The sequence below is a fragment of the Gopherus evgoodei genome, chromosome 6 (assembly GCF_007399415.2).
Source record: "Gopherus evgoodei ecotype Sinaloan lineage chromosome 6, rGopEvg1_v1.p, whole genome shotgun sequence".
NCBI classification, from domain to species: domain Eukaryota; kingdom Metazoa; phylum Chordata; order Testudines; family Testudinidae; genus Gopherus; species Gopherus evgoodei.
In genome coordinates, this window is record NC_044327.1 from 12,536,979 (window position 1) to 12,562,849 (window position 25,871).

At 51.3% G+C, this 25,871-nt stretch overlaps 1 protein-coding gene and 1 pseudogene across 1 annotated transcript; both read right to left on the reverse strand.

The window, feature by feature from the left end:
• Positions 1–2,202: 2,202 nt before the first annotated feature.
• Positions 2,203–7,735, reverse strand: LOC115653482 (perilipin-3-like). Its single transcript, XM_030566845.1, has 7 exons — positions 7,673–7,735; positions 6,638–6,833; positions 5,854–5,936; positions 4,971–5,208; positions 4,296–4,471; positions 3,745–3,873; positions 2,203–2,568 (listed from the first exon to the last, which is right to left on the reverse strand). Exons 1-7 carry the CDS (start codon positions 7,733–7,735, stop codon positions 2,203–2,205), a joined length of 1,251 nt encoding a protein of 416 aa, XP_030422705.1.
• Positions 7,736–13,925: 6,190 nt separating this feature from the next.
• Positions 13,926–25,758, reverse strand: LOC115653483 (annotated as a pseudogene).
• Between the last annotated feature and the right edge of the window lie 113 nt (positions 25,759–25,871).

The window sequence follows — 25,871 nt, forward strand, 5'->3', positions numbered from 1 at the left end:
TGGCTATCCTTGTGGATTCCATTTATGATTTTAGCCTAATTTTCACTAGCCCCAGCTTGTCTAGGAATACTCTTAAATGTGTTCTACAGGTCTCTCTGCTACTCCTTGGCAGGTTAGCTACCTTCTGGTACTGCAGTGACAATTTTCATCACTTTGATTAAAATTGAGAGCTACACAAGTGCCTTGTGTCACATGGGCCAGGAAGCACACATGCACCTTTGCTGAGGAGAAACAGCTGCATAGGACATAAAAGGTCTCATTTGCTTATGCATGTGGTGTCTTTTCCATTCTCACGCAGATGAGTGGTGGGAGCAGGAGAGACATTGTCACAAAACTTCCTGGAAGTGTTTCACTAGTTAATTGCATGGGATTTTGCAAGCAACCAACTTGGGGCTAATTGAATTTCAGTGAAACCCTGGCAGCTGAACCAGGGCCACTCAAGTACAAGCTGCTACATCTTGAGCTAAAGGAGGCCATAGCAAATATTCACAAATGGTTTATACTAACTGAGGCCAGACTGATTTGGTTTTTTTGAAGCCCAGGAAGTTCTATAAACACTGCAGCCTTACTAGCATTCTAGTAATCTGAAAAAGAACCATTCATGTGGAACCACACTGTCCACAGCAAAGACACTTAATACTTGAGCTAGGGAAATGCTGTAAGTAGCTTTGATCAGAGTGACAATTGGGGGTAGGGGAGAAGAGAGAGGGAAGAAGCATTCCTTCAAATTCTTTTGGGTAATTTCTCAGGTGTGTTTTCTACCTGTGTTAGAATACTGGGCTAAGTTCTGCTTCTTTGAAATCCATGCAGGCAGGTTGAGGGCAGTAGAAACCAAAGGGAGGAGCAAATTATCTGAGCCTTGTCTTCAAGCTGGCCTGGTTCCCAAGTAGGTGGGGACTATTAAGGGTGAGACTACAGTCACCTTTCAGGGGAGCATTTTACACCAGTACTTGTAGCAGTGAGGATGCTTTAGCATCATCCTGCCTGAGACCAATTTCCCCCAACTGTGCCTGACTAGAAATAGTTAGTGCTAAACTAGCTTCTCTGATGAAGGCTTTAAGCATCTTTGTTAGAGCATAAAGCCACAGAGAGTTTGAGTGGCAGGACTTGGAAGGCAACACATGCTGTCAGGCTAAGAAATGGGGAAGGGAAGGCAGAGTGGCAAGCCTCAGGAATCTCAGTGATCCAAGGCAGAGCATCATCCCCATGGCCAGGGTCTGTGCAATACTCTGGACCTGCATTGTCTACAGAGTGGTGGAACAGCACCCATGAGAGACCTTTTCCTGGCATTGTTAGCACTCAAAGCCTGTTCCAGGGAGTTGGGAAAGCCCAGGCCAGCAAAGGAACCAAAAAGTCAGACTGCCCTACTCAGAGAGCTGATCTCCAGGACCTGGCTCAGTCAGAGGGTCCATTTGAATTGGGGTAGCAAGACAGGGAGCCATGTGGAGAAATCTGCAGATGGTTCAGATGGACAAGAGACCTTTCTTGAAAGCAGCTCGTGTTTATTGTGGAAGAGGCTAGTTGTGTAAACTTACAGAAATGTTTGGTCACAAACAAACAGAGAAGCCTTTATCCACTGGCCCATATGCAGTTCCATTAACAAGGCTTGTTACAGTTACCTTAGAGAAACCCAGCACAGGAATGAGAGGTGGGAGGAACACCCATAACTGAACTAGCAGCATTGGTTAAATGCTGTTTGGAGGAAGGCAAGGTAGAGCCCTCATGCTGAACAAATGATACCTTAGAACCTCTAGGTGGACTGAGTCAGCCCCCTGTAACCAGCATGTGCTCAACACCCCAGGATTCCCATGGTAGTGGGGTTCTCATCTCTGACCCACCCTTCTCCAGCCTGGAAGTTAGGTCCTACTGAGCTGGTTCTCCCTTCCTGCAAACCCATCAACAGCTGTCAGAAACCAAGTCACCATGACACACATGCCTTTGAGGGCTTCCAGCTAAGGCCCATTTAATAGGTGGATGTTCTAGACAGTTGGGTACTCATGGGATGTTATCCTGTCAGTCACTAACTAGTGGGGAGGTGAGGAAACCAAGGATTAGAATAGCAGACCCAGTGCAACTAGACTCAAGGTGATGAGATTTGCCTGCATTCTGTGAGAGAGTTGCTGCAATAACTGAAGAGTGCAATATGCTCTTCACCACAAACATCTGCAGCATGGTGGTAGAAGACACATGGATATGAAACCTTCAGGCTGTGACCTTCTCCTCTGCTGGTTCCCCCACCGGCTCTGAAGAGTCTCCAGCAGGAACAAAGGGTCCCACAATCCATGTGAGGGGAGCGTTCTGCACCACATATTCCAGCAGCTCATCCAGGGATTCCTGGGCTTTGATCACCTTCTCCCGGGTCTGGGTCAGGATACCCTCAGACAGCTCCTGGAAGGACTGGACATTGGAGAAGGAAATCTGGAGCTCTCCCATGTTCTCATAGGCTTGCTGAACCTTCTCCTGGAGAGAGGCAGGGAGACCCTGGATGTTGGGCAGGAGGCTATGGCAGGTAGTCTGCACCTGCAGGATGAGGTTATGGGAAGTGGCTAGAGCCTGGGACCCCATCTCCTGTGGAGAGACAGGAGGGAGTGTGACCAGGTGTGTGTGAAACTCACTCCTGTCACACTGCATCTTAGCAAGAGGACAGTGACACTGACACTCTGCAGCCCACATTCACCATAGTAATATGATTGTGGCATTTTGTACAGAGTATGCCTTGTAAGGTATCATTCTGAAAGTCTTCATCTGTTGAACATTAAGATCTCAGATTGTATATGCTATCAGTGTATGTGAAGTTACAAAGTTTTGCTATGTAATTGAAGACACCCACAAGCAGCCTTTGAGGCACAACAATGAAGCAGCTATACAGTGCTGATGGCCCATCCAAGACAGTGGCCTATGGAAGAGCTTAGCCTTCCTGTGAAGGTTTCAGCCAGCCTGCTGAGTAATAGCAGCCATTACTTAGCAAGGCATGCAAGGGCATGTGACTAGACCACATAACACTGAACTCTATTTTGGTATCTATTCCCCCGCCCACCCCAAACTGCGCTGGGAACAAAGGGTTCCCGCCATGTGGAGAGATGTCTCTTGGCCTTGCTCCCCACACAAGAGGGCTTTTGGAAATCCCTGAGAGGCAGGGTAGGGGAAGTGCTGGTCCCAGGCTAAAGGGATTTCTAGCCTAGGTATAGAAACTTGGTGGACTGCTCATATCAACCAGGGTGGGAAACTGCTAATTCAAACCATATCAAGTATATTAGCATATAAATGCTAACTAAGCCTAAGTAATGTGCTTGCTATCACTTAATTGCTTAAAGTCTATCTTTCTGTAGTTATTGTTTTATCTTAACAGTGTGTCTTAAAGTGAAGTGTTTGGGAATCCTGCCTCTGCTCAGAGGCTGTTGCATATCCTCCCCACATCAAGGGGGGAAGCAAACTATATTAATGAGCATATGTTGTACAGATCCCTGTGCAGCACAAGACAGTATAATTCTAGGTTTTTGCTCTGGTAGTGGTGCATGGCAGGGGAGCTGGGAAATTGCATGAGTGGCTTAGGTAAAGCACTCGGGTAACCCAGTTGGGTGTGTGGAGCCACCTGCTGTTGTGGTGGGTGATTCACAGCCAGCCTCTCCAAGGACTGTTACCAGCAGAGCAACATGAGAAAGGCCAACCCAGATGAGTTGTTAGGGGGCTCAGTGGTTCCAACAGCTCCTAGATTGAACCCCAGGGGTACAACTCATCAGATACCTCTGGCTGTGGTGAGCTGTCATCCTCACTGCCACCCAGCTGGCCCTTGTGCCACTCCAGCCACATCTGCTGCAGCTTCTCCTGCCCATCATGAACCTTCTGACTCACAGCCTGCTTGGCATGTTCCATCTAGGAGGACACAGGGGTTCAGTCACTATGCAGGACAGCAGAGAACAAGAGTGACTCCCAGTATTGTTCCCAGTGTGTCTTCTGTACAGAGGAGCAGCAGAAGCTGAGAGAAGCAGACAGTGCCACACCTGTGATACCACTAGGCTAGAGACCCTCCACCTGGAAGGGAGCTGTTGACTTCTGCAGCCACCAAAGACCAGTGTCACCTGCATCCATGGGAGTGGGTGTCCTGTATCATGCACCCAGCAGTACATGGCACCCAGCTGGGCTTTGGACTGTAGTTGTGCGCGGACACTACACGACCCACACACACACCTGCTCACATGATCGTTCAGGGACATGCAGAGCTTGGCAAGCACCAGTCTGAGCTTCAGTGATTAGAGCAGCTACAGGGGAAAGCACAATAAGAGTAAAGGCCCTACCAGGTCGATGGTTTGCTGGAGCTGGGAGAGGGCCTGCAGGGTGTGCTGCCTGGCTTGTCTCATCTTGCCCAGGGCATGCTGGTAGGCTCGCTGGCGGAGTTTGGTAGAAAGGGAACCCAGACGCACAAAGTAACTCTTCTGCTCTCCAGACCCCTTCATAGGGGTTGCCAGCTCAGCTGGAATACAGCAAGGGAGAAATGGTCAGTTGTGATGAGATGAACTGCAGAGTCAGACCCCAGCATGTGGTATCCTGTTCCAGGCTATGGAGGCCTAGCTACAGGCACTGATATATCAAACAGACAAGATGAGGATCACAACAATGAGGGAGCAAGTAGAGACAGGGACACTAGGATTCATTCCAAGCCCTGCCTCCTGGATGAGACTGGGGATTTGCTGCCACCCACCAATACCATATTTTCTGTAAAGAAAGGATCTCTAGTCAATTGTTTCCAGCTGCCAATATTTGCTGCAGGATGTCCACTAGCTGCCACTTAATGGGCAGAAAATAAGTCAGAGTCTCAAGTTGCAAGAGAGACAGCAGGCCCATGTGATCAGGGTGGGTTGCATGGTCCTTGTTACCCCACAGAGCATGAGGGAGCAGAGGAATAGGATACAGAGGTTAACAAAGCCCCATTCTGCTGTTGGGCCCTGGAGATCCAGCACCAGTATTCTTACCGAGCTCCTCCTCTGTCATGGGGAGGTAGTAGTCAATCAGTTGCTCAGATTTCCCTAGCACTGTGTTCATGCTGCTGGTCACTGCAGATTTGGTCATCTCCATGCTCTCCTGGACAGCTCCTTTGGCCACACCCACCATGCTGGTCACTGCGTCTTTTGTCTCACCAGCCATGCTGCAGACTGCATCCCTGGCCTCTGCCACTGCAGCATGCACAAGGTCTTGGGCATCTGAAGCCACCTAGAAACAGGTGTCAAAGGAGAGGTTGTGGCACTCTTACACTAGAGCTAAGAGATGGGTTTTGGGGGCAGAGGAGAAGACCGAAGCACAGCAAGAGAAGCCTGGAAGTGGGGCAGGATCTCTCCCTCCAAGTGGTTAATGCTCATCTGTGGAAGTTTTCTAGCATACTAACCAGCATTCACATCCCCCCACATTGAGCTGACTGTGACCTCCTTGTGGAGGTGTTACAGCTGTGGGAAGCTCCCAACAGAACCTGGATTTTAAGAAAGCAGGGTGGCTCCAGGCACCAGCACATGCTTTGGCAGAGCGCCCCCAGTGACTTGCTGCCCCATCGCCACGAAAGCAGCAGGCAGGCTGCCTTCGGCAGCTTGCCTGCAGAGGGTACACTGGTCCCATGGCTTCGGCCGACTACCTGCAGGCGTGCCTGCAAGAGGTCTGCAAAAGCCGTGGGACCAGCAGACCCTCCGCAGGCACGCCTCAAAGGCAGCCTGCCTGCCGTGCTTGGGGCAGCAAAATGCTTAGAGCTGCCCCTGCAAGAAAGTGTTGGTTGCTACTTAGGAGCATCAATGGAGTAGACATGGCAGTAATTGTGGTCTGCCCACAAACCATAATGTGTGTTTTGTAACCAAGATGAAGGGTTCTTACCTTCTGCACAGTCTGCTGCAGCACTGGCAGCTTCCCCTCCAGGGTGCCTAGTCCCTTATAGGCATATTCATTTGCTGCTGCAACTAGAAGAGGATCAGAGTTGTTTCCCTCAACTCCTTCCTATGTGCTCAATCACAGCAAGCATTTGGACAGGGGGACCCCTTACCCCAATGTCCCTTTGTTGTAAATAGCCTCCCTATGTGTCATGTGGGGCTCAGGAAGAGGTTATGCAACTTGGCCAACAAAGTCACGAGAGTCAGAATTAGAACTCAGGTTCTAGCTGCCAGTTCTGGGTTCAGAGCACTAGCCCCAAGATCCCTCAGGAGAACAAGACAGCTCCCTTAAGCAACCAGAACCTCTTGGAGATTAATGTTCTGTTTCACTCTAGCTCTTGTCAGGGATTCCCATGGGCTCCTGCAAGCATCACTCCAGCATTTTGTGGACTGGTTAGTGCCCCATTGGCTTTATGGCCATGGAGAGATCAGGGCTGGATGCTGGATACTGCTCGCTCTCAGCTGGCTTCTCAGCCCATGGACAGGGGGAAAACCATGCCCTGCCCCACAGCAATCCCTGCAGAACAGCACTAGTCCCCATGGAGTGGTACCTGCCCAGTGTCTTTTCTCAGGATCTGTGTCCAGCTGCAGGGAGACAGCGCACCAGGAGAGAGGTACTGTCTACAAACACTCATTTGCCAGGACATTAGAGTGAACTGAGGCAGGATCTGTCAGGTACCCACCCTAGGCTGTTCATACAGGAATATTCCTGCCTCCCCTCCATTACTCACTCTGTGACTCCAGCTGGTCCAGGATAGGCTGTGCCCTGGTGACGGCAGCAGAGGTGATGGCCCTCACCCCAGTCTCTGCCACCTCACAGACAGCTTTCACAGCTGGGTGGGTCTCTTTGGTTGCTGCATAGCTGGCAGAGGCCATCTCACAGGCAGAGCTAACCAAGGGCAGGCCAGCCACCCGGCCCACTGCACTCTGAGGGAGGGAAAGGAGTCAGCTGGGGAACATCCACCATCTGGACCAAGTGAACTCTGCACCCAGCTAGCCACAGTGCTCCCCATCCCAGGGGATTTCTGCTCCTACACACCATAACCTCAGCTGGCTCAGCAATAGCAGCTAGTGACATCCGCAGAATGATCCTTGTTTTCTTCTGCACACATACAGCATGGCAGTGGTCTGCTCCCAGCAGCATAAGGGGCTATATTTATCTATTATATCCTGGCTGGGATCCCACAGCTAGAGCGCTAACCCCATCATTGCTGCTTCTGCCAGGATTAATACAGCTAGTCCTGGGCTTCCTTTCACAGGAACTAGTTGACAGAAAGAGTCCTGCCTGAGGAGTGCCTCTGCACAAATCCCACTGGGCTCCAGGGTCATCAGCTGCAACCAGTGCAGAGGTGACTAGGGCTGGGCTGCTCTAGAACTGTTCTAGTTAGCACTTGCCAGAGCCAGTCTGGAAGAAAAGCAAACATCTCTGCAAACCAGAGAGTGTCAAACAGTCAAAATCAGAAACAGCAAGATGTTTTGAAACAAGATTTGGGAAATTGACCTTTTCAGTTATAGCAACTGCAAGAGTGACAAGAACATTGATTTCACTTAGCTGCTCTGTGGAGTGGGAGCCTCGAAAACCTGAGAGACCCTGCTCCAGATAGGCTGCCCGGGACTCCCCTTCAGAGACTGGATTTTATCAAGAGTTTTGTTGACTCTGCAGTAGATTTGCTACAACATTTCACTCCTTCATTGTGGCAGAAAATGCTGATTTTGCTGTTCTGTCAGAAGGCCAGGGGGATGCCAGCTCCCCAGCATGGACCTACCTGTTGCTCCTGTCCCTGGGGCTCAGGGCAGGCAGACCAGATTTCACTCTTGTTACCAGACATACAGAAGGGAGTTGTCACTGCAAGAAGCAGGAGGGACCATTAAGGGATCAGAAGGCCTCAGGTTGCAGCCTGACACTCATTTCTAACAGCTGCTGCAGTCCCTTGCCCAGTCAGTGCCTACCACAGTAGGGCACCCATGTGCTTCCCCAAGGAGGGAAGCCACACTGCAAGAGAGCCATTGCCCTTTGCAGCTCTCTCTTCTGGCTTGTCCTAGCTACAAGGATGGCTGGGACCAAGGAAACCTGTCCCAGGCCCTGGAGACCTCAGTGAGTAGGACACAGGGTCAGGCAGAGGCAGGGGAAATTCCTCCTGCCAGCAGGAGTCAGAGCCATGACAGAGAGCTGCAGCCAGGCTGCAGGGTGAGGGCAGTAACTGCACTAAGGGAGGAGTCAGCTTTTCCTTCTCCCCCACATACTCAATAAATCAGCCCCAGCAGAGCAGTAGGAATTGGGTGGCAGTGCCCCTGAAGCAACACAGGCTCAGCTGAGAGGGGGGGAAGAACAGAGCAGCCCTGGGTGTTTCTAGTGTCTGGCTCCCTCTCCTTTCCCACAAGCAGACCAACCATTTCTGGGCACCACCTCCTTGGACATGGGGGCAGGAGAGAAGATGTCTACCACACCCCAACCATGGACACACCCCAGGCCAGGCCAGAGCCTCTTTGCCAAGCCCAGTGCCCCTGATGGATGGAGAGAACTGAAAGAGGTTCAAACTCTTCAGCTCTCCTAACTGCAGGCAAGCACAGCTTTAAAGTCCATTCCAACAACAGACAAGCTCAAACAAAACAATCCCCCCAGACCTCAACACACCAGACCCTGGAACCCCAAAGCCACAGTGTAACTCCAGCTCTCAGCCCACCTCTCACCAAACCTGCACCCTGAAGCTCCCTCAACAGTACACAAACCAGCCCCTGCACAGCTTTTATAGCCCAGTGATGATGTCAGCAGAGGGCAGGGGCCACTTGACAGACAGCTCAGCAAAGCAATCAGGAAGGTGCACTCTCTACCCTAACCGCTGAGGTCTGGAATTGGGGTGGAGCCTGGAAAATAGCAGCGTTAGGAGGGTTGTTTGCCTATATAGAGTCCCAGCTGTTCCAGATGGGAGCGTTGACCACTGTGATCATATATGAGACTGGGGAAGCTGTTTCCAGGGCTCTGAGTTCAACTCAGTTCATGTAGAGGGTGGTGGGATGCCTGTGGAGTGCTGAGGGGATATTTCCTAGGGTAGGCCACATCCAGCACCTGACTGCCCATGGGCCAGCCTTGCTGTTGTGCAGCTCTGCTGACCTCAGGAAAGGAGCTGAGGGTGGGCTTCAGGGCAACTCTACTCACAGCAGCAGAGAGCTAGTGTAGGATCGGGAGTGCAGGGTTTTCCCCTGGACGGTATGTGTATATCACAAGGGACCTCCTCACACATTGCATGTGGATGCTTCTCCTCAGGCAACCCTCCAGCTCCTGGTGCCCACTGAGCAGCGTAACACGCCTGTGCACTCAGCCGAGAGAGGACCCAGGCTGCTCCTGGAGCAAGATGGGGGCTAAAATCTTTCTTTAGCATCACCCCAGCATAGACTAGGTGATATGCCTGCATCAGGCCCACCAAGCTGCCAATGAATATAGCCCTCATTTTGGAAGTGCTCATCAGCCAGGGAATTCCACACCAGCTCATTGGCATGTTTCAATCCAGGTGTTCAGGTCAGTGGGCAGCAGGGTGGTTGCTGCAGCTGTTTGCTTCCCCATCCACTTTGGCAGAGGCTGGGTGCGTTCTCTGTCCCAGGGCTGGCTCATGCTGGGTGGTATTTCTCCCGGCAGATGACCTCTTTGTGTAGCGTTCAGCAGATGGGGCTCCATTCCGGGGGGAGGCCTTTGGCCCTTACCCCAGTACTATTCATATGTAGTGAATCGAACTAAGAACTCCATCCAGTATCATTACCCGAGTCTTGCTCTCTCCTGGGAGCCCTGTTAAATGTTTGACAATCTCTCTGCCATGGTATGGTGTCTGGCCCGTGTACGAGTCGATGCCGTCAGGAGCACTGTCCCAGCAACAGGCATTTTCTCAGCAGAGTCTCCTGGGTGCCTTTTACCTTTGCTGTTGATAGCATTTCCCATCTCCACTAACTGCACTCAGTCTAATATAAGTATCAGTTCAATACGTGGAACCCACAGGCTCAGGTGGTACCAGAGGAGCCTTTGGGGAGATGCTGGGGATGACAGCCACAGGGCAGGACTAAGTGTGGAGACAAACTCAGGGAAAAGCTTGGGGGCGGGGTGGGTCAGTCAAAGCCACTATGCTCGGCTCTGCCCTCTCCCCATGATCATTCCTGGCCTAGTTACTCCAGTGCCACAGCCCTTCCCAACTGGAGCGACAGCAGATCACACCATGGATAGCTTCTTTCCATAACCTCTCCATTTCCCTTCACACATGCAGTAAGGTCAAAGAGGGGAGTGCAAGTGGCTGGAGCAGCTGGGGAGAGTGACAGAGGCCTGGGGCGGAGGCTGGTGCTCACGTCACTCCTTTAAAGCAAGCCTAGGTTTTCATATCCATGGTTCTGTCCCACAGAGGGATGTGAGTGGGCTTCCATCCAAAAACACGATCCTCCGCTTCAGTGGCTGCAAGTGCTGGAGTGGGGCAGTGTTAGGCCCTGATCCTACAGTGAGCCCTGCATTTACTCAGACCCCCATTAACTTCACAGCCAGTTGGGAAGAGTAGTTGAGTTCTCAAGGGCTCTGCACAGGTGCAAGGATCCCCAGTACACAGAGACCATTGCATATTCAGGTCATAGAAACCACCTTTCCCTCCGTAGCCCCCCACCACATGTACATGCAGGCAGCAGAACAAGCCCAAACGTGTTCAGAGCACAGTGCAAGTCTTCCTATCTTATCTGCAGCTACAGGTGCTAATTATTCAGGAGGTACCGCCCAGGAGAGAGAGAGAGCTGGGGGCAGGAAGCATCTCTTTCCTTTTTTCATTCCTCCTTCTAATATTCAGACCATTGGGATGGAGCTGGTGTGATCTCTCTGCTCATATCTTGGATCCTCTAACAGGCCATTGGATTAAACACTTGAGCCAGTTGGTGAATCATGCTGGGGCCTGTTGAACTAACTCATTGTTCCATGTGCCATAAACACTGCATCCAGGGGTTGGTCAGTTCACTTTCTGTAACTTAAGCCTGGTCCAGCATCAGTTTCTATGGGGTATCTTAGGTCTGACCCTGGCTTGGGGATGTGTTAGAACCACTCCTACTCTATGTAAAGATTAGCTGTAGGGACTGTGCTGGGGAAATGCAGGCTACAATGTTTGCCATGGTGTAAAGAAAATCCAGCTGCTGTTTCTATCCAACTTTGAAGCTAAGATCTGCTGATGTGAAATCCACTCATTGACCTCACACATTTTATTAGACTTGGACTAAATAGCAAAGGGCTTGAACACAGACGTCAGATTAGCTGACCAGAACTACTAAAAATCTGTAGTTAGTTATGCTTCCATATCCCTAAAAGGAGCTGGCTAGGACCTTTACTCACACAAGCAGGGCTCCACCTAGCTAGTGCTTTTACTCTCACTCTTCCCCATGAGTGTGTTGGAGGGACCTCTGTTAATCCAGAGAACAGTAGGGTTTATAACACACCTCCAGTTACACAGGCAGAGTAGCCTCAGTGATAGCTCCCTGTCAGTTAGGGAGCTTGACATCCCCAGTCCATTGGTGTACAAGACAGGCCTTGTCCAATGAGGTCAGGAGTAACCAGCCATGTGAGCTGCCTACATCACCACTTTGGTTACTATTCTCCATCTTTGAGAGTAGTGGCATCTTTAAGCCATTCCTGGTCATGGTGCTGCTGCGGCGCTGAAGCCAGGAGACATGTCCTTGCCTGAAGCTTTTTAATAGCTCAAGCCCTAGTTAGGATAAGCAACAGTGATGGAGCTGCCTAGATAATACTAAATAAGTGGCTTCAAGTGTAGACACAAGCTCTCAGGAAAATGCATTAAAAGCCCAGTGCTGGTCCTATTATGCATCTCCCACAACCATGAGCCATGTACCTGTACTGTTATTGGCCTGGCTAGGTTTGCACTAGGAAATGTTAGACAGGTTCTTGGCTAATGGCAGGGAGGAGAGGATGCAGGAGGGCTGACGTCCATGCTTCAGCAAGACTATCTGCTGCTCTGTTTCTTGCAGCTAGTCTCCCTGTGTGTGTGTTGTTAAATGCCAGTTGCCTGGAGTGGTCAAATCACCAACTCTTTTCCTAGACACTTCCAACCTGTTCAGCTGTCATGAGATGGTCCTGGCCATTGTGATGCTTCTGATCTAGGTTGAAGTAGCTGCACTACTTAGTCTCATTGCACTGGACTAGAAGCAACAGGGCCAGCTTTAGAAAGTGCGGGGCCCAATTCGAACATTTTCAGCAGGGCCCTGGCAGGGATGACCTAAAAAAACCCCTTTCATTTCTTGGCAACCTGTTCCCTATACAAAGTTCTGATTTAAGGGATGTGCCACAGTCTGTATTTTTTGTATAAATAGGGTTATCATACATCCATATTTTTCCTGCTGGATGGCAATTTAAGAACCAAAAAGCCTGACATGTCTGGGAAAATACAGATGTATGTTAACCCTACCTAAAGTTCTGTTTAAAAAAAAAAAAAAAAAAAAAGAATGGGCCTGATCTAGAAATGAGCTCTGTTTCACATGTGTGGGTCCCCATCACTCCCTTGGGGTGTGCTGGGGTGAACAAAAGTCCTGATTTTATAGGGACAGTCCCATTTTTTTTGTCTTTTAATTATATGATCTTATTACCCCCCACCCCCATCCCAATTTTTCACACTTGCTGTTGGGTCACCCTAGGGTGTGCACATGTGTGGGTCCCAGCTGCTCCCTTCCCTCCCTCTTTGAAGCAGGTATGCAGGGTTACTGCAGGGCACCAGTGGACATGGGGTTAGCTGGAGGCAGGGCAAGGGGGTGTGCGACTGGCTGGCTTCAGGCAGGGGGGTACAGCAGGGGTTGGCTGGAGAGAGGGTTGCGCTGGCTGGAGACACAGGCTGTTGCAGGGCTGGCTGGATGTAGGGGTGAAGGTACAGGGGGGGTACAGCCCACCCTGTATGGTGAGTGCCCCCTCCTCCTCCCTCTCCCACCAGGGTAGCAGCAGCAACTGCCTGGGGCCCTGCTGGCAATTTAAAGGGCCTGGGGGTCCCCTGCTTCTACCACCCCGGCCCTTTAAATAGCCACCAGAGCCCCACCACTTCCCCAGGCCCTTTAAATTGCCCCTAGGGAAGGCAGGCCACACTAGTACAGCGCACCAGCTCTTGCCCGTCTGCTGTACTGAGACTTGGGCATAGGCCCCTCTCAGGGGCAGGGTCTGATTCAGGGGAATTGGTTGAATTGGCCTAAAGCTGGCCCTGAGAGGCAAGGCCTGGCAGTCTCACATCACTGTATGTTACCCTTTTAACTGTGCTTGTTACCAATAGCAGGTTCTCAGTTCTCCACTCCCATTTCCTCTCAAGGTGATAGTGCCCTAACACCCTGGGTCTTTCCCTCTTAGTTGATCCCAGAGGCTGTAGTGTTGCCTTGCTACCCACTGGAAGTCAGATGAGTGTTTCCAGTGGATTGTTGCCTCCATTTCACATGCTTCTTTTGAGACTTTTCTCAAATAGGAGGCTCCTGAAGAGATGCCTTCGCCCAGGAAATAAGCTCAGCCATTCTGGAGCCCTGCCAGAGAAAGGGAGGGTGGATGGGTCTGAAGGAAGCAGATGGGTCACCTGTACTGTACATGTTTATATAGCGCACAAGCTGGGAAGGGATCACATTAAGCAGACTGAAATTTGAATGCAGTTGAGGTTTATTGTGCAGTTAAACCCTAGTTTTATGCAATACAAAGAGCTAGGAAAAAACCAAGCTCAGCAGCATTTCGTATGTACAGAGGAAGACAGCTGTATGTCGGTCACAAGCCATGTCCTCAGAGAAGCAGATTAGCCCTGTAAGGGGTGGAGTCCTGCATGATTAGTGATGTCACCCTGTGACTGCTAATAAACAGTTCCAGGGAAGTGTGCTTGGGGAAGTGACCTGGAGAATTAAAGAACCTGAATAAAGAGAGCTGAAATCCGTCCACCATCTGCCAAAGGAGAACCACAGTCTCAGCAAGGAGAGCCCACACTAACTATGCAGGCAATTCAGCTGGATTCCTTCCAGCAGCAGGGGGAATGGAACCCTTCAGGCCTCCACCTTCTTTCCTTCCTCCACCAGCTCATCAGGACATTGTGTGGAGACTCTAGCAGGAGTGTCATCAGGACATTGTGTGGAGACTCTAGCAGGAGTGTAGGGTCCCACGATCCAGTCCAGGGGAACATTCTGCATCACATATTCCAGCAGCTCATCCAGGGACTCCTGGGCCTTGGACACCTTCTCCCGACTCTGAGCAAGGGCACTGCTGGATAGATCCTGGAAACAGCTGGCACTGGAGAAGGAAGCCTGGAGCTCTTCTATACTGCTGGAGACCTGCTGGGCCCTGTCCTGGATAGAGTGGGGAAGGCCTTGGACGCTGCCCAGGAGTGTAAGGCAGGTGGTTTTCAGTTGCTGGGTGAGGCTCTGGGACATGGCTAGAGCCTGAGCTTCAACTGCTGGAGGAAGAAAGCAAGAGAGACTGGAGTATCTGCAAGTCACCCTTACAGATGGGGGAGTTTGCTAGAGCAAGGCTGTCAGGGCGAGAAGGAGAAGGAGAAGACCTCTGCTGAGTCTGGGTCCTCCTGCCCTTCAAACTTCCCCCTGCAGCACTGGAGCCACATCTGGTGCAGACGGTCCTGGCCATTGTGAAGCTTCTGATCTACAGCCTGCTTGGCATTGTTGATCTGTGTTAGTGTCACAGACCTAAGCAGCTTTTGCCCTGGCCTCCATGTTCAGGAAACGAGCCTGCACGTACTCTCAAGCGAGAAACATTTCCGAAAGTTACCGTTGGGGCTAGGCAAATTTTGTGGTCAGCCATTTCCAGGAAACCCCCCCCCCCGAGGGTGGTAACGAGGCACCTGTAAATCTCCTAATTAGGAGAAAGCTGGCCAAAAAACTAAACACGTCATTACCCTTATAAATTGCCCACTGTGCAAGAGTGGACAGGGCAAAAACGCAAAAAGCTGGACCTTGCAACCGAGCCTGATCAACTCGAAGTCTCCCTCGGCTCCGTGTCCTCAGAAGCCTACCCGTCTGCCGGTGATGATGAAACTTTTGTGGTTTGTGTGTGTGAGTATGTCTAACTGCTGATTTTGTTACTTCTGCTATTTTTGCTAGCTAACTGAGCCTGTAATCGTGTTGTAAGCTGGAGTCTCATGGCAAGCTTTAGTTGTCTTATTGCATTTTGTTTTTATTTAGATGAGTAATTGCATTTATGCTTAATAATAGCACCAATAGCACCCTTACTAACCCTTGGAAGGACCTGAATAACTACTGGGACCTAGAGCAGTACCAGGGTCAGCTTCTGTTTGTAATTGCAGTATTTTTGTTATTTGTTCTGGTATTATATTGTAAGCCCAAGTTGTAACTAGTATTAAGTTGTTCCTCATCCTCACTTGTGACCCATTCAATAAATCCTCAATTTTAACCCCACGACTGATTGTTTGCGTTATCCCCACTGCTACCTTCGGGGCACTTGTCACCCCTCCCGAGGACATCCAGTGATCGAACCTCCGCCCTATCCCAACGCTCATTACCCGGTAGATAACGGGCACCTTGTGACCATATCGGTGGAGCGAGGGGCGAGAGTAATCAGTAATCAACATGGCGTCACGAACAGGATGCCTTCGGGAGGGTCAGTGCCCGTGGCGTAGTGGGGACCGTGAACAGTCTGAGCTCGAGCAATTTCAACACCTACAATTTCACCAAGTGGACAGCAGACAATCTGAGAGGCCCACCCTAGATTGGGTTTGCGTTATAGAGTCAGGGTCAGGGTCAAAAAGCTATACGACCTCATTAACCCTGACCGCCGTAGGGTGTCTCCTCCATTGCCATCCCACGTTTAAATGTCAGCCGGCTGATAGTTCCCTGCAACCCCAGTGCACGGGGGTCGCAGATACTAGTCAGACCGAGATACCGTCCGGCATTTGGAAGGAGTGTAGCCGTATCATTAAAAAATCCGGGGCCACCATTTCTAAACTCATACCCCTGCCCCGGGTACAGCTGGGTGACCCAGCCCATGGGTTGCTAACCCAATTAATGGAGGAATTAGAACAGACCAAGCGGTCAAAGAAACTTAGACCGGATGAGTATAAGTCGGAAGACGTGTCCACAGTCTTGTTCAGCACACTAAACAAAGCGCTGGACCTCTGTGCGGTCCTTCATGGAAGCACTATGTTTGCCGCTAAACAGGCCGCCGCGAACGGCACCGATAGCGCAGAAAGCGAGATGAGTGACAAGGAGGAGGAGGATGGGAGTCAGGCTGGTAGAAACCCACCCCCCTATGAAGCCCCCCCTCCCCCTTCGATCTATCCCGCTCTCCCCTCAGCCCCACCTGCGCCTGAGAAGGAGATGTGGATAGAGGCAACGCCTGTTGCTATTACAAAAAGCAAGGTGGACTCTAATACAGGCCAAATTACTACTACCACCGAATATCGTACCCGCACTAAGGCAGAATTGAAGGAGTTTATGGTTGACACTAGACGTGGGGAGAGTGAGGCCGTCCTCGTTTGGCTGGGCCGTCTGGCCCTGGATCACGGGGCAGAGATATTGGACAGGGAGGAGGCTAGTCTCTTGGCCAAAACGTCCACCTGGTCGGGAGGATTTTCAGGCCATAACCTCTTAAGAAACGGGGTCTGGCCACTTACTACACCAGCCGCAGCCTCTTTAGCCATGAAGGGCAGTTTTAAGGGCATGTATATACCTCCCGGCAGCATAAAGACGCCCCATGAGATCATATGGGCTATTGCCGGGGCATCCATCGTAATGTGGGACCCACAGACGGTGCCCTTGAACTTGAATCCGCAGCAAACCCAATCCAACACGCCGCTCATTTATGTCGGGGACCCCACCCAAATCCCGGTCAACAGGGATGCAGTGGACTTAGCCATAGACGGCGCCCCACCGATTGACACAGGGGGAACCCTATTACTGCATGGTTGGGTTGGGCAACCTCTTATTACTTTATATGAGGCCATGTCCCGTCTTCGAATGCCACAAGCCCCCAAGAGCCCCATCTCAGCCCTTCCAGCTGAGAACCCTGTTAATAAGGGTCAACCTAAGAACCCTGAACGTTCCAAGGCTGAAAGGGCGCTTTTTGGGTTCCTATTACATAAGGGGATGCCCAAGAAAGCATTGCGGAAGGTGTCTAACTCCCAACAACAAGACCTGGGGAAACAGTTAGGATGGAAGGACTGGGACAATTATTTGAGAACAAAAAAACGAGTAGAGGCCGGGTGCGCCCCGGCCTCCACAGAGACATGGGATGAGCGACCATATTACACCCTATTGGTAGCCGGTCCCAAACCCCTTCACACCTCTGTATCTTTCCTGTTGGACACCGGAGCTCAAATCTCCGTTATTAAACCCGATGTACCGCATGTACCCACAAGTTCTACTATGTTTATTCTGGGTCTTAACAGCATTGAAGAAAAACCCATAGTCTGCTTTACTCTGATTCACAAAGGGTATAAGCGGAAAGTTAAGACTTTGTTGGGAGGAACAAATTTGCTGGGGGTTGGGGATATAAAACGACTACGATTACAAAAACAGGTCTGTCAGGCCCTGCCTGTCACCCTGTCGCCCGATGCCCCCCCCCCCTTATAGCCCCGAGCTTGTTAATAACAGTTCATGGAAATTTTCCCCTATTCCCACGAAGCCTGAAGGCATCCCCCTCATTAAGCAACTGCTCAACCAATTATTAAAGGAGGGACGGATAGCACAGGCAACCGCGTCAAACTATCTATCTCCCGGCTGTAGTATCCCCAAGCCCGGCAACCCCTCTGAATTTCGATTGGTCATCGACTATAGACAAGCAAACAGTCGAGTCCGACACCTTCCATTTGCGGGCCCAGCCACCATTCCAGAAATACGGCAGCAGCTAAGCGATGCCAGTGGGAGGTGGGCCTGCACCCTGGATTTAAAGGATATGTTCTATCAAATCCCATTAGAGGACAAACCCCAAATCCTAAACTTCGCGTTCCAAGGCGCACAGTACCAGTGGAAGGTGTGCCCTCAAGGGTTCTGTAATTCCCCCGCCTTGGCCACGTCCACTCTTGCAAAAACCTTAAAAGGGGTAGAAGCCACTGGGGGCACCACCATTTTAGCCTATGTGGACGACATAATCATAATTGGGCCCAACGAACACATAGTCCAACACACGTAACTAATACCGTGGTAGCCGAGCTAAAGGCCAATGGATGGTGAATTAATGAGACAAAAAGCCACCTCGTGCCCTCTCAAAGCTTTTCCTTCTTAGGCCAACATTATGACCCCTACAATTGTAGCCAACCCACCTCGGGAATTCTAGACCCTTGGGTAAAAGACCCTCCCGAAAATAAAAAGCAACTACAGAGACTTTTAGGCCTAATTAATTATCACCGACACTTCATCCCGGATAAACACCTCGTAGACCTTGAAACGATCCAGGAACCCCTTTCGTCCAAACGGAAACGGGAAATATGGAGTCCTGAGGCCCCAAAAAGCCTGGAACGAATAGGCGCCTGGTTTGCCTCTAACCCACGGCTGGCGCGATATAAAAGGGACTCACCTTTTACCATTACCCTTTTCTTTACACAACATCACTATGGGTACTCAGTATCACAAGACGGGCAACTGATCTATAACTGGGCCCGACGGCTCAAGGGCCCTCAGTATCGATATGGACCCATAGGACTTATGTTGCTAGCCGCAGGCGAGGCACGCATTTGGGCTCCGCTATCTAGTAAAGGAACCCTGATCGGCCCAGAGGTACACCTCATTCCTTGGCTCACGTGGCTGCCCCCCCCCAGTTTTCACGGGACCAGCCTAACTTGGCAACAGCTGTGTTATTTGGGGGAAATCACGTGGCAGGAATGGACGCTTAAATCGCTGCCAAACGATGTCCGATTCCCAGCAGCCTCGGAGCCCTTGTGTATAGAAACAAAATATGACCCCTGGATTGTGTCCGATGGGGGCACTTCCCCGACCCCCCGGGCAGGAGTCCTCTGTGCTAAATGCGACCACTTCCAGGTTGATCTCCTTCCCCCGGGTTCATCGGCCCAGCATAACGAAGTCCATGGGGTCCTTCTCGCTGCCCAAGCCCATTCCGTTTCTATTCAAGTCGTGTTGGGCATAGACTCACAATTTTGTCTCAGCATTCTCACGGGAGAGGCTAACCCCACAGCATTTACGCCCCTGTGGGACACTATTTTCAACCTTGTACGTAAGTTCTCCCGGCCCTGGTTTATAACCCATTGCCCGTCGCATCGTCCTGATTCTAACCCCCTCCACTCCAAATTGGACCAAAAAATAAGGGAAATTCAAGCGTCCCAAGTGTGCTTGGGGCAACAGCTCCAGCTCAAAACCGATCCATTCCTCCGATGGCTTCATGAGGATTGGGGGCATTTGCCTAGCGGCCGCCTATACAATCAGTTAGCCCTAGGTGCTCAGGGAAAACCTGAGGTACGGCGGCAGGACTGCGAAAGAATAGTGCAGTCCTGCCTTAAGTGTGCACAAATCAAGTCCCAAAACCGCCCGCGTTACGAGCGGTGGGCGTACGCTGCAGAGTACTTTCCTCCCAGCGCGGTGTGGCAAATAGATTTAATGGGACCCCTACCTGGAGCCCGTTGCCACCCAAAGGCTCTCGTAGTGGTGGATTTGGGCTCCCGTCAAACTCATTGCATCCCCCTGAATACCACCACGGCTGCGGCCGTGGCTGGGGCGCTGCAACAGGTGGCCGCGGCATGGGGTGTGCCCTCCGAAGTTCAAGCAGATGGGGGACCCCCTTTTACCAGCAAGCGTTTCGAAGCATTGGTGTTGGGATGGGGGGCCTCCCTCCATATTCACTTAAAATATCACCCCGAAAGTAATGGCGTTGTAGAGCGGAAAATCAGGGTTCTGAAAACCATGATACGTTCAATCAATCCCAACGTTGACTATAAGGGTTGGAGTGCGCTATTACCACAGGTTCTTATCTCTCTCAATGCAAACTATTCTCGTTGGCCTGAAATCAGCCCCAGGCCTAGAGGCCCCTGGACTTCCGTATATCACCCTGACCAACTTGTCTGGGTGGCTGAGCCACAGGCCTCAGGTCACCGAGAACCCTACGCTGCACAAATTGTAACTGCAGGTAAATATCCCAATACCTATACGGTTGTAGATGTCCAGGGCAATCACACCTTGGTCCACCATAACTGGATAAGCAAACGTTCCGAATCAGGAGCGAACTAACGGGGGCCAATAAGGCCGCCTTCTGCTTTGTCTTGCAGCTCGCCATAGCGGCGGGAAGCCGGGACGACAACCAGAAGGGCCCAGATCTGCTGAACCTGAGACATCCGTATCCCGTGGGCGAAAATACCCATCAGCTTATGTTCGCAGCCTATTGGATCCAGGAAGTCCTGGGAGGAAACATCGACTTATCCTCACTGACCCCTGATAACTGCCTTGCATGTTCCAATAGGCTGTCTGTAAATAGGCCTTTGTTTGATTTATTGCCTTTAGTGTTTAATTTTAGTAGCATTAATGGTCCCCTTAATTGCTCTTCCCCCTTTGCTCAGTGGCTCCCCATGGTACAATGGACAGGTTGCACAAACGATCTTTTCAACCCCATTTCCCCCCTTGTTTTTTCTATTTTTAATGAAACTAGGGTACGTTGTATGAGCCCACTCCCCTTGTCACCAGGGGAAAGGCCCATGGCATCCCACTGTTGGGCCTTTTTGGGAAATAATCGAACAGAAACCATTTGGGTTGGGGCCTACCCCAATTGTTCCCAGTGGCAGCTTGTAGACGGAAATGAGACGGCCAGCAGCCCTATTTTCAATCGTACGTCCCCACCCCCCGTTTTATGCGGTAGCCGCGGCCGGAAAATTGGGTCCGGCGGCATCACTTATAGTGGCAAAAAATTCTATCAGCCCCTTAAACACACATATCTATCCCACAGCCACATTAAGAAGTTAGTTTTTAAGGGAGGCTCGGCATGCCAAAACTCTGCCTTTTCCCCTTGGTCCCCCAGACCCGGTCACTTTTGGCTGTGTGGCGAGGCAGCCTATATGGTGCTCCCCCCTAACCCTAGAGGTATATGTACCATTGGCTCTATCCTGATAAAAGGGGGTGGTATTTATGTTAAGACCTGGCATCCCAACTCAGCCGGACGGGTTCGACGTTCCTGGGGTTGGTGGGAAAGGGCAAAGGGTGCGCTGTCCTCTGTAGTGTCTTCAGTGGTCTCGTTTAACCCCGTTGGATATACGTTGTTACGTGAGCAAGTATTATTCCAATCACTGGCTATTGAAACGCTGGCAAATACCACCGCAAAAGGTTTTAATTTAGTTAATCAGCAGCTAACGGAATTATCAGATTATTCTTTTCAGAACCGATTAATGATACAATTTCTGCTGCAATCACGGGATTTTTGTGAGACCCTCATATCCTTGTACCCACAGTTTAAGGATAAGTGTTGTGTCTCTGTTTCTTCTGTATCTGGAAATTTAACGGAAGTAATTAATAACCTCAGGGCTTTAGGAACCGCTGTGCGTGAGTCCAGGGAGACCTTCTGATTTTGGTCCTGGCTCGATTGGTTGGGTCTCAGAACCTACAAGGCTTATTTCCAATCTCTCCTTATCTCCCTCCTGGTCGGGTGTATCCTGCTCTGCCTTGGCTGTGCCTGCTTAAAAGCCTGTGTCCATCGTGTTATCGGGTCGGCCTACATTGCCTCTTCCCCCGACACACGCCCTCTTGTAGAAGGGGACGGCGAGTCGGACGATGAATCTGAGGTACAGGCATAACGTTCACATGGAGCCCAGGGCACGGGGGCATGTTAGTGTCACAGACCTAAGCAGCTTTTGCCCTGGCCTCCATGTTCAGGAAACGAGCCTGCACGTACTCTCAAGCGAGAAACATTTCCGAAAGTTACCGTTGGGGCTAGGCAAATTTTGTGGTCAGCCATTTCCAGGAAACCCCCCCCTCCCTGAGGGTGGTAACGAGGCACCTGTAAATCTCCTAATTAGGAGAAACTTGGCCAAAAAACTAAACACGTCATTACCCTTATAAATTGCCCACTGTGCAAGAGTGGACAGGGAGAAAATGCAAAAAGCTGGACCTTGCAACCGAGCCTGATCAACTCGAAGTCTCCCTCGGCTCCGTGTCCTCAGAAGCCTACCCGTCTGCCGGTGATGATGAAACTTTTGTGGTTTGTGTGTGTGAGTATGTCTAACTGCTGATTTTGTTACTTCTGCTATTTTTGCTAGCTAACTGAGCCTGTAATCGTGTTGTAAGCCGGAGTCTCATGGCAAGCTTTAGTTGTCTTATTGCATTTTGTTTTTATTTAGACGAGTAATTGCATTTATGCTTAATAATAGTACCAATAGCACCCTTACTAACCCTTGGAAGGACCTGAATAACTACTGGGACCTAGAGCAGTACCAGGGTCAGCTTCTGTTTGTAATTGCAGTATTTTTTGTTATTTGTTCGGGTATTATATTGTAAGCCCAAGTTGTAACTAGTATTAAGTTGTTCCTCATCCTCACTTGTGACCCATTCAATAAACCCTCAATTTTAACCCCACGACTGATTGTTTGCGTTATCCCCACTGCTACCTTCGGGGCACTTGTCACCCCTCCCGAGGACATCCAGTGATCGAACCTCCACCCTATCCCAATGCTCATTACCCGGTAGATAACTGGTACCTTGTGACCATATCGGTGGAGCAAGGGGCGAGAGTAATCAGTAATCAACAATCTGCAGGAGGAGAGTGCAGTTAGCTGGAAACAGCAGGAAGCGGCTGGCCAGGGATCCTCCCCCACAGTTACTTGTGGGTAGCAGGCAGGCAGCACTACTGCAGTAACACTGCTGGACCTAGGAACAAACAGTGCCAATGGCACTGAGCACAGGAGGCTGCACAGACCGTGGCCCATAGCATCTACAGGGAAGAGGAGAGGGTCATGTTCCTACCAGGTCAATGGTTTGCTGGAGCTGGGAGAGGGCCTCCAGGGTGCACTGCCTGGCTTGTCTCATCTTGCCCAGGGTGTGCTGGTAGGCTCGCTGGTGCAGCGTGCTTGAAAGGGAACCCAGACGCACGTAGTAACTCTGCTGCTCTGCAGGAGCCTCTCCTAGTCCTTCCACTGGAGTTGTTGCAAGCTCAGCTGCAAGGGGGAAGAGAGGTCAGCTGGCAGCAGTAGTGCAAGTAAGCCAATATGGTCAGGTACGCTGTACCATTAAGACACTTATTGCTGGTATGTTGTACCACCAAATGTCTTGCTATCTGCTGAACACTGCAGGGCTCTCCTGGGAACCACAGTGGTGAAAGGAGCAGAACAGCAGCAGCTCCTTCAGTGTGGCTGTACCACCCACAGCTGCCCCACCATCCCTTCCACACAGTTGCATCTCCTGTCTAGGAGTGGGGTTGTGTATGTGGGGTCACATGTCTCCACCTTTGGGTCCCTCCCATGAATCACTGTACTGGGGGTAACAGTTAAAATCTACTTGCACCACTGGTTGGCAGGGCCAGGATACAAGGCAGCTGCATTCAGACCTCCCAAGGCTTGTGGCCTACAGAATCTCTCTCAGGGCAGGTTTGGATGTCCTGCAGCACTGACCAGCCAGGGAGCTGGTAGCTGCACAGGGAGCAGTGTCAAACCCATTAGACCTGCCTCCTTCTATCAGCTAGAAGGGGGTCCAACATGAAGGAACAAAGGGAGGCCTAGAAGCCAAGCTATGCTGCAAGGGAACCTCAAGGAGAAGTGGCTCCTTTGGCAGCTCAGCTGGGGCATGGCTTGGACTCCCATTCACAAGACATCAGGGTCTCATTGGTTTGTATTCAGCAAAGGGGTTCTTACCAAGCTCCTACTCTGTCATGGGGAGGTAGTGGTCCACCAACTGCTCAGATTTTGCTAATGCCATGTCAATGCCACTTGCAGCCATCTGCCCCATGCTGGAGCCATCACTGTGCTCATGCTGCTGGTCACTGCAGATTTGGTCACCTCCATGCTTTCCTGGACAGCCCCCTTGGCCACAACCCCCATGCTGGTCACTGCATCCTTTGCCTCAGTGGCCGTGCTGCAGACTGCATCCTTGGCACCCACCATTGTGGCACACACTAGGTCTTGGGCATCCAAAGCCACCTAGGGAAAAAGGGGTCAGAAGAGAGGCCACTGAACACCTGGCAGAAGTGAAGGGCCCACAGGCTCAGCCTGGGCCAGGACCAGCCTTGACACTAGTGTGGTTACCTTCTCAATTGGCTGCTGCAGGATGGGCAGCTGCTTCTCCAGTCTGTCCAGACCCCTACAGGCATATTCATTGGCTGCTGCAACTGTAACACAACCACAGAACTAGTTCCCTTAATTCCTTCATGTGCACCGATCTTGTGGGGCTGCTAATCTGTGTACATGGAGGGACTGGTGGTCCTAAGCAAGTGTCCCCAGGTTACTGATGGGGAAGCCAAGGAAGAGGGGTTGGGTAAGTTGCCCAAGGCTATGGAGCCAGTCTGTCAGAGCCAGGTTTAGCATTCAGGAGATCCCAGTTGCCACTCCCAGCTTCTCCTAGAGGGTTTCAGGAGTCTCCAGTGCCTGCAATGGGCTCAGATCCCTTTAGCACTGAAGCTGCAGCCAGTACTCTCTAGCAAGTATTGCTCCAAGGCATTAGGTGCCATACTCAGTGCATGTGGCTGTGTGCCACTGGGCCAGCCACGCACACCAGGGATTGTGCCTGGGCACTGCCTCCCTGTAGGCTGGCCCAGCTCAGCACTGGTACCTAAGCAAGAGTCACCAACAGAAGCTGCTGCAGCCATCCAAGCCACTCTGGACAAGGCCAGTGCCTTGGCCAGGTCACTCTAGGAGCTAGCAGAGGTCAGTGGCACAGGAGACGGGAGTCTGCAGATTCAGTTTGCCGCCAGTTGGAAGTAGAGTTCAGTAGTGGGCCTAGAGCCCTGTAGGCTGAGCCTGCAGCCAGCCTCACCTCCCCTGCCACGCACACTGGAGTGTTCCTGCCTCCCTTCGCTTACTCACGTTGTGGCTCCAGATGGTCCAGGATGGGCTGTGCCCTGATGATGGAAGCAGAGGTGATGGCCCTCACCCCAATCTCTGCCACGTCACAGACAGCTTTGATGGCTGGGTAGGTCTCTTTGGTGGCTGCATAGCTGGCAGAGGCCATCTCACAGGCAGAGCTGACCAAGGGCAGGCCAGCCACCCTGCCTACTGCAGTCTGAGGGAGGGAAAAGGGGAGTCAGCTGGGAAAGAGCTCCTGGCTTGTCAAGGTGTGTCCCCCCCCCCCCCGGTCTCTTTCCTTCTGCAACCACTGATTCTGTAGGGGACTGTCCTCAGAGCTAGGCAGTCTCCTGGCCCTGTCAGCAGGGTTTCAGTGGCCTGCCTAAGACATTAGTCACCCACCCAGAAGCCTGGTTCCATTAGAATAGCTGCCTATATTCAGCAAGATCTCAGGAATGCTGGTGGGCATTCCAGGATGCAAACAACAAAACAGAACTGTGTCACAAGCTCATTCTGTCAGCGAGAGTGGGAACAGAGTGACTTTGTCTTTCCCAGTGCACTCTCTCCCGATCAGGAGCCATGTCTCTGTCCAGTACCCGGTACAATGCCCCCCTCCTTTTTGGAGCCCTTGGGCACTATTAGAAAAACGGATTTGCCAGTGTTAGTGTAGACAGCATTCACAGGGTCACGAGTGCCAGTGCTCATCCTGGCTTCAGGAGGCACTTCTTGGCAGTGACTCCAGCATTCTGAGAACTGGAACTTGAAGCATCGGCTAGTATTGTGGTTACGAGTCCTCTTCTCCAGCAATAGGCACATTCAAGCCAGAACAGCGACTCCAGCTGCCAAGCACACCTGCCTCCCCAGGAGGGACTCACCTGTTGCTCCTGTGCCTGGATCTCTACCTGTGTTTCATTTTCGTTTGCAGACATGGTGGAGTGAGATGTCCCTGCAAGACCCAAAAAGGAATATTGAGGGGCTATAACAGGAAACACTCAAATCAATGTTGTATAAGGACACCAGGAGAGCTGCTCCAGTTCTGTTT

What these genes read in the sequence shown, in the direction of transcription:
- LOC115653482 (XM_030566845.1), bottom strand. Translation starts at nt 7,735, where the DNA reads ATGTCTGGTAACAAGAGTGAAATCTGGTCTGCCTGCCCTGAGCCCCAG. An exon ending in CATGACAGAGGAGGAGCTCG is followed by an intron (nt 4,472 to 4,970) that starts GTAAGAATACTG and finishes GCTGTATTCCAG; the next exon opens with CTGAGCTGGCAACCCCTATG. An exon ending in TCCAGCAAACCATCGACCTG is followed by an intron (nt 3,874 to 4,295) that starts GTAGGGCCTTTA and finishes GTGTCCTCCTAG; the next exon opens with ATGGAACATGCCAAGCAGGC.